The 8,036-nt window shown below is 49.2% G+C and overlaps 1 protein-coding gene across 1 annotated transcript; it reads right to left on the reverse strand.

Moving 5' to 3' along the window:
- Positions 1-1,102: 1,102 nt before the first annotated feature.
- CHCHD5 (coiled-coil-helix-coiled-coil-helix domain containing 5) lies at positions 1,103-7,029 on the reverse strand. The gene is made up of 4 exons (XM_068983604.1): positions 6,852-7,029; positions 5,134-5,274; positions 4,886-5,051; positions 1,103-1,390 (listed from the first exon to the last, which is right to left on the reverse strand). Coding segments are annotated over exons 1-4 (333 nt in total). The 5' UTR covers positions 6,854-7,029; the 3' UTR covers positions 1,103-1,366.
- Between the last annotated feature and the right edge of the window lie 1,007 nt (positions 7,030-8,036).

Raw genomic sequence — 8,036 nt, forward strand, 5'->3', positions numbered from 1 at the left:
CTCAAAAGAGGAACAACTTATCTGAATAGTGAAGCTTGGTGCGGACTCTGGACTCGCTCTCTCCTGCACACCTGCCCATCTACCCTCTGCCCTTTAGGACTTGCCTCTGCAGGAAGACAGATCAACCAACTGTGCCAGTGGAGCCTGTGATCCTGAAAACAAACACGGAGAAGCTGCAGGAGCCACAGCTGGCACCTACCCATTCCCTGAGCACGCTCATCCTGTGTGCTGAAGGCTGCTCACTTCATTCCCTGCTGCCCTCTGCTCAGGGTTCTTCTGCTGGCGGGAGGGCACCTGGCTACATACAGGGCAGTCAACGCCTGTGAAAACATCCCTCAATGTCAGATGGGGAGCTGGTGTGCACACACCCTGACTTCCTTGCCCCTGGGAAGGGGAAACTGAGGGATGTTCTTTGCTCTCTCCCAGAAGTCCCAGGTGGGACAGAGCCTCAGGAATCATTGGCTTGATGATGCACCTTCCTCTCTTGTCTACTCCCTACTGGTGTTCCTGGAATCACGCCCCCCAAATACTACCTGCATTCAAACTCACTCCTTTGTTGTTGTTGTTTTAATAGCTCAGTCGTGTCTTGACTCTTTTGAGGCCCCTTGGACTGTAGCCTACCAGGCTCCTCTGTCCATGGGATTTTCCAGGCAAGAATACTGGAGTGGGTTGCCATTTCCTTCTCCAAGGAATCTTCCTGACCCAAGGATTGAACCAGCGTCTCCTACCTTGGCAGGAGGATTCTTTACCACTGAGCCCCCAAGGAGGCCAGGGTTAGACCCTGGAAGGATGGAAACCATCACAGAAGAAGAGTCCAGGGCGGCAAACCCTAAGCCACATCCTTCAATGCAGATGTTTTCAATACAAAATCAAGTATTTTCACCTACATCACCTCATGTCCATGTCTATCATCCAGCTGGTTCTGAACTCAGGCGGCAAGAAGGTATGTTATTTATTGCCCCCAAAGCCTCAAGCAAAAAGTGAAGACCTGGTAAATGCTAGAGTTAAAGGGAGAGAGAGCTCTTCTCCATATCCGTGCAGCAGGAACCAGGAAACAGATGTTGGCAGACCTAAGGACAGAAGAGGGGTTCTCTTAACCCTGGTGAACAGTTGGCCTGGCTTGGCTGGTGCCCCAGGACCCCTTTGGTACACTAGGTTAAGGTGGGGAATGGGACCCCCTCAGGTGCTGAAGGTAGGACTCAAGCCTGGTATACAGTCTTGATACAGTCTTTATTGTGAATCTTGATGTCCAGGGAAGCCAAGCCCACATGCAGGGCCCTCAGGACTCCACCTGGCCATTCTTCAGGGGCGGGAATATCCTGTGGCCAGTCACTCACGTCCAGTTTTCCTACAATCCGAAGGGTCCTCAGGAGGCAGGAAGTGGGTGTGCCTGAGAAAAAAAACACATCAGCATCTACCAGCACCTCTTGTGTGCCTGGCTAGCCCTGGGACCATGCTGGGGAGACTGTGTAGACACAGCAGAGACTGCCCTGGCAGAGCTCAGACTGGAGGGAAAGGGCGTCAGGTGATGACCTCAGTTGTCTGTCATGTGAACACCTCGGGAGCAGGGAACTGTCACTGGGGTCAGAAATGCAGCGTTCTTTTGGGTTTACAAAGGACCTGCTGTGTACATACAGGATTGTGACAGGTTCCAGGGACCCAGCAGTGGACACAGACACACATCTCTGACTCCAGGGAGGGACAGATAACAGTGAACAAAAATTTGTTAGCTGATAAAGCCCATGAAGAAAACTACGGACTTCCCTGGTGGTCCAGTGGTTGAGTCTGTACTTCCAGTTTCCACTACAGGGGGTACGGGTTAGATTCCGAGTCAGGGAACTAAGATTCCACACGCCCCTCAGACCAAAAAAAAAAAACAGAAAAAGGAAAGGAAAGAAAAGACAAAATAACTACAGCTACATCAGGGTGAAGAGCAGAGGTGTGTGGTGTGTGTGTATGGTGGGGCAAGTAGTACTTTATGCTGTCAGCTAAGCTAATACGAGATGTCTTTATACTACTTTATACTAAATGAGTCTGTGCGTTTGCTATTTTGGAGACCAGAGAATACAGGAGGCCCGAATCTCAATGCCCCCATCAAAGAGGAAAAGCTACAACTGGGATGTTAACACAGGGCAGGAGAGGACACTGAGGAGGAGAGGGTGTGGGGTTAATTACTGTGAGTGCACTGGAGAACCACCTGGCTTTAAAGGAGCAGATGTGACCCAATTTCTGTTTTTAAAAGCTCCTCTGGATATCGCTTATGTGTGGAATCTAAAAAATGGTACAAATGAACTTATTTACAGAACAGAAATAGACTCACAGATGTAGAAAACAAACTTATAGTTACGAAGAGAAAAAAGGAAGGGGGGGATAAATTGAAATAAAACTGATTGTGTGTGTGTGTGTGCATATATATATACACACACATACACGAAAAAATCAGTGATAGTCGCTCAGTCGGTCCAACTCTTTGCAACCCCATAGACTAGCTCCTCTGTCCATGGAATTCTCCAGCTAAGGCTATTGGAGTGGGTTGCCATTCCCTCCTCTAGGGGATCTTTTCGACCAGGGATTGAACCTCTGTCTGTGTCTCCTGCATTGCAGGCAGATTCTTTACTGTCTGAACCACTACGGAAGCATATATATATGAATTAAATAGATAACCTACTGCATAGCACAAAGAACTCTGCTCAATACTCTATGATGACCTATATGAAAAAAGAATCTAAAAAAGAGTGGACATATATTTATGTATAACAGATTTACTTTGCTGCACAGCAGAAACTAACACAACACTGTAAATAAATTATACTTCAATAATTAAAAAAACAAATAAAAAGCTCGTTTGGCTTCAAAGGGAGAGTAGACTTGAGGAGCAGGGCAGGGGTGACCACAGGAAGACAAGGGAGAGGCTTGGTTGCTCACTCAGGGAGGGAGGGAGGGAGGAACTGGCCCTGAGATGGGAAGACGAGGTCTTTGGTCAGATGCCCAATAACTTGAAAGAAACGTCACCAACATGTGATTAATAAACTAGTATAAATAGTATGCAGTCCTTACTGAATATTTTTTTGGAAAGAAGTCTGTCTCACAGATGACTCAATTGGGATTTGAACTCATCTCTGCCTTATGAAAAAAACCCACTGACTACAGGACCCACTGACTACAGGACCCACTGACTACGGGATCTGGTAAAAGGGTGGCTCCCCAGTCTTTAGCCAAGAACTCCTCTGAAACTGGTGATAGGAAGGAAGCAGTTACAAGGGGTAAAATATAAGCCATAGTGGAAGGAGCTCAGGGATCCTGGGAGCAGGGAGATAAGCCACAGGGAAGTTTCCTGAGGGAGGGGACATCTAAGCTGGAAATGGGATGAGTCAGATGGAGTAGGAAAGGGCAGTCCAGGCAGAAACAGTGAGACAGAAGCTTAGCAGCAGGCGAGTTTAATGGGCATTCGAATAACTGCAGGTTCACTGGGGCGGGAACACAGGGCTTGAGGAGGATATGGTGAGAAGGAGGGTCAAAGGCCACATCCTGCAGGGCCCTGGAGGCTGTGCCAGAGTTGGGGAGGAGGGGTAGACTAGACCTGAAAAGGTTTCTTTTTTTAAATTTTATTATTGAAGTATAATTGCTTTACAGTGTTGTGTTAGTTTCTGTTATACAACAAAGTGAATCAGCTATATATATACCTGTATGCCCTCCTTCTTGAGCCTCCTTCCCACTCCCCCATGAAAAGGTTTCTAAATAAAGCAGTACATTATCAGATTTCCTCTGGAATCACCCTGGAACCATCACAGAGAATGGACTGAAAGAATAAGACAGAACATGGAGGCCCAAGAGAAGGCTTCTCCTCTGGGTTTGAGAAGAGAAGATGGCACCCCAAGAACTGAGAGAGGGGGGCAAATGAAGGGGGATTGAGAGGGAACTGGTGAAAGATCTTTCACCTTCAGAGCTTGTAGTCCAGTGGAGGAGACAGTAAATATCTAAACCAGCATTTCTCAACTTTTTTGTTTTTAAAATTACTGCTTCCCCACCCCAAGGAATCAAAAAAAAAAAAAAAAAAAACTGCACCCATCCATGACATTTTAATACCACAGATATATCGTACATGTGCTTATGTACTGTATACATTAAAACAATTTATGATTTTTTTTTGCCCCATCCCTGCAGAGCTGAGAGGCAGTGAGGAGGAGAGAGGGGGGATGTGGGTAAGGGAGGAGGCAGATCGGGTTGGCCTGGAAAAGAGCACAGAGAACCAGCAGAAAGCTGGGATTCTGTTCTCAATGTGGATCGGAAGCTGCTGAAGAACTTTAAACAAAGATGTAATGTGATCAGTTTTCAGTTCCTAAATGTTCTCTCTGGCCATTGTAGGGAGACAAAGTAAGAGGGGGGCTTCCCTGATGGTTCAGTGGTTGAAAAACTGCCTTGCAATGCGAGGGACACCAGTGTGATCCCTGATCCAGGAAGATCCCACATGCTGTGGAGCAACAAAGCCTGTGGGCCACAACTACTGAGCCTGTGCTCTAGAGCCTGGGAGCCACAACTACTGAGCCCATGCGCTGCAACTACTGAAGCCTGAACATCTAGAGCCTGTGCTCTGCAATAAGCTCACCACAGCCAAAACCTCAAAAAAAAAAAAAACAACAAAACTTTAGAAAGGTAAGAGGGGATTCAGGGAGACCAGGGAGAAGGCTGAGGCAGGTCTCCTGGCGGTGGAGGTGGCTGGACTAAAGCAGGGGCTATGGAAGGGGTGAGAGAGGACTGCGTTCCGATGTCCTGGGGTCAGGATGCACGGTGAAGCTCTGTGTGGGGCTGAGGGTGACTCCCTGGTCTTTACTCTGAGCAAGCAGAAGGATGATGGGGTGGGACAAACTGCTGAGCCCCATCTTACCTCCAAGGTGGAGGGTCTGTGTGTTGGTTGCACCTGCTCTGCACACTGCAGGAATCGGCGCACATGCTCCGCACAGTTGCCCACAGCGGCTTCATTCTGTCGAAGACATTCCTCAAAGGCCTCGAAAGGCTCCGAACAGGCCTGGCGGATCTGACGGATGACTGGGCTGTGGGACGCAGGGCATTTCAAGCCAGGGAGACTTTCACTACACTGCCCACCCCCATTGTCCCGTACCTGCCCACACTCACTGGGCGGATGTGCACTGGGCAATGCTCATCTTAAGATGGTGACAGTCTCGCTGCCATGACTCCGGTTTGGCTGCCACACACTGGCCATATTGCTCCAGCTCCCGGCCGCAGTAGCGAGCAGTGATCTCCAGGGCCGCCTGCCTGTGGGACACGATACACTAGGAAAATTCCAGGCAGAAGGCAAGAAAGGGAGCACTCAGGGGCAGGCACTTGGCCCATTTTGTTCACGGCTGTAGCCCCAGTGCATATAGCAGTGTTCAGTATAGAGTGAGTGTTCAAAAATCATTTGTTGAATAAATGAAAGTATATGTGTGTACCATCTCATTTTAGATACTGTAGAAGACAAGCTATTAGTGGCTCTTGTTTTTTAAAAGCATCTGCTTATACCAATGCATCCAATGAAAAGATTAAGACACAACAGAACAACTGAAAAAAGTGCCTATACTTATACTGTTCAAGCATTCATATCTGTACACTGCATTTAGCTATTACCATTAGGAAAGAAAAACCATGATCATTTCTAAACCTAAACTAAAATTTAAAATTCTGTTCTTAAAGACTTTCTGAAAAGAAATGACACAGGTTTTTACTGTCACATCAAAAAGATGGTTCTGCTTGTTTGTGACCTTCCCTAAGTTAATAAACAAAAAATAAGAAACACTTTTTTTAAAAAGGGAGGTAGTTCTGATCAGTCAGGAGTGGGACTGGGGTCTTGGGTAAATCTGAAAGTTTAAAGAATCCTGGAAAAGGGCCAGGGAGTAGAGAATTAAGCATGAGCCCTGGGGATTATGGAGCAGGCTGGAAGCTTCTGGGGAGATAGGGAAGGCCCTGGGAAAAAAAAAAGTCTGATCATCTAAGGCAGATTTTAAGGGTCCTGGAAGAGAGGTCTTGGGAGTCCAAGCATCCCCCAGTTTAGGCCTGGGAATCATGCAGAGAAGTCTTAGGGCCTTAGGACTAACACCTAGAATCTCCGAGAGAACCTGGGAGCCCTAAATGAGTTTGAAGGCCCTAAAAGTGAGGTTTAGAGGTCCAAGTGGGTGACCTCTTGGGTCCTGGGGAAGGGTCTCTTGACCAGAGGGTCTTAGAGATGAGGCCTGAAAACACTGGTACTGAAAGTGAGACCTGAAGCCCAGGGGCGGATTTGGGGGTCCTGGGGGAGGTCTCAGGGTCCTAGGGGCATGACCCCTGGGTGAGGCCGGGGCTCTGGGGTAAATCTGGAGGGTTCTACAATTGAGCTTTTCTCACTCTCAGGAACACGGTCTGGAAATCCAGAGTGAGATCAGAGGTGTCTAGGAACAAGTCTGTGGGCCTTATAGGTGAAGTCTGAAGTACTGGACAAATCTGAAAGGTTTTTGTACAGTCAGATGATCCAGGGGGAGGAATATGGAGCTCTAAGGACAGGTTTATTAAAAGTCCTAGAGCTCCTGAGACAAGTCCAGAGTGGCAGGGTTACAGGGTGAATGACCAGACCTGGGGTTTCAGGGGCAAAGTTTGGGGTATTAAGAGACTGGACCCGAAAGGAGTGGAATTTAAACGCTCAGAGGGCTCTGTGAACACGCAGAGAACTGGGGTCTGTGAAGGACAGAGCTGAATCCTGAGGCTCGAATCTTCAGGGAACAGAGAAGTCAATCCTTCCCGGGGTCCTGGCCTACGTCCAGAACACTGGGGAAGAGGAGGAGTACGGGGGTAGGAAAGGGGCAGGCGACCCAGCTACTCACATCTTGAGGCCGATGCTGGAGGAGGATCAATGAGGGAGAATAGTCCCGCCTTTTCCGATATCAAGTTGTCATGGCGGCGCCCAGCCTCCTTGACTCCTATTTTCGGTCGGTCGCAAAGCAGACAGGAAATCCCCTTCCATCAGGCCCAAACAGTCATGGCGGCGCCCTGCGTAGCGACTTCCGCCTCCGGCCGGCTGGGGTACTTGATGCCCTTCTGTTTCCGGCTTGCCGTGGCCGCGTGAGGAATTCCCCGGAAGTACTGGGAAGTATCGCGGTACCTCCGCCATACTGGGAGTGCTGTGCAGATTTGCCGGCCGGTGGTACTTCGCCGTCGCCGATCGTTCTCTAAGCCTCCCGATTGGAGCTGGTGGCGAGCGGCTTCCGCTGCTGCGACCCCTCAACATGCTGCTGTTCGCTGCTTGGTTGGGCTCTGTGGCTGCCTGCTGCTGAGCCCTCGGACGCGGAAACTGACCCCTGAGGCCGCGCTGCACCTTCTGTCTGCGCATGCGCTCATCCGCTACTCAGGAGGCTGGTCCTGCGCGTGGCTGAGGGGGCGGGAAGGGGGAAGTCACCCCAACAGCTGTACCAGGAGACCTGGAAGTCTCCGTTACTCAAGCTGGGTTACCCAGGCTGTGACCGCTACCCGGGGCATACACTCTGAATCTAAGGACGGAAGTTGAGTTTTCATCTCGGGTCCCTGCCGCCATGGGGGAGTTAGTTACTTCTCTGTAATTCTTCATGTTATGACTATTTCTGCCTCCTCCGTGTGTCTTCAGGCGTGGAGGCTCTGTGTGATTAATCCCTTGGGTTTGAGCATCAGTCCTGCTGTCTCGTATACAGAGGTGTTCCCAGCCAAAATGAATGTAAAATGTAGTTAATCATAACGTCTAAAAGAAATAATAGCCGTTTTGTGAGCAAGTGACAATTGCTTGGGCTTCCCTGGTGGTTCAGCGGTAAAGAATTCACCTGCAATGTAGGAGACACAGATTTGATCCCTGGGTCAGGAAGATCCCCTGGAGGAGGGCACAACAACCTATTCCAGTATTCTTGCCTGGAGAATCTCATGGATAGAGGAGCCTGGCCGGCCACACCCCATGGGACGCAAAGAGTCGGACACACTGAGCAGCTGAGTGATGGACACGTTTAGTGTGCCTGACAATTGCCTGGAGTCTCAGAATATTACCC

The sequence above is a fragment of the Capricornis sumatraensis genome, chromosome 1 (genome assembly GCF_032405125.1).
Source record: "Capricornis sumatraensis isolate serow.1 chromosome 1, serow.2, whole genome shotgun sequence".
NCBI lineage: Eukaryota > Metazoa > Chordata > Mammalia > Artiodactyla > Bovidae > Capricornis > Capricornis sumatraensis.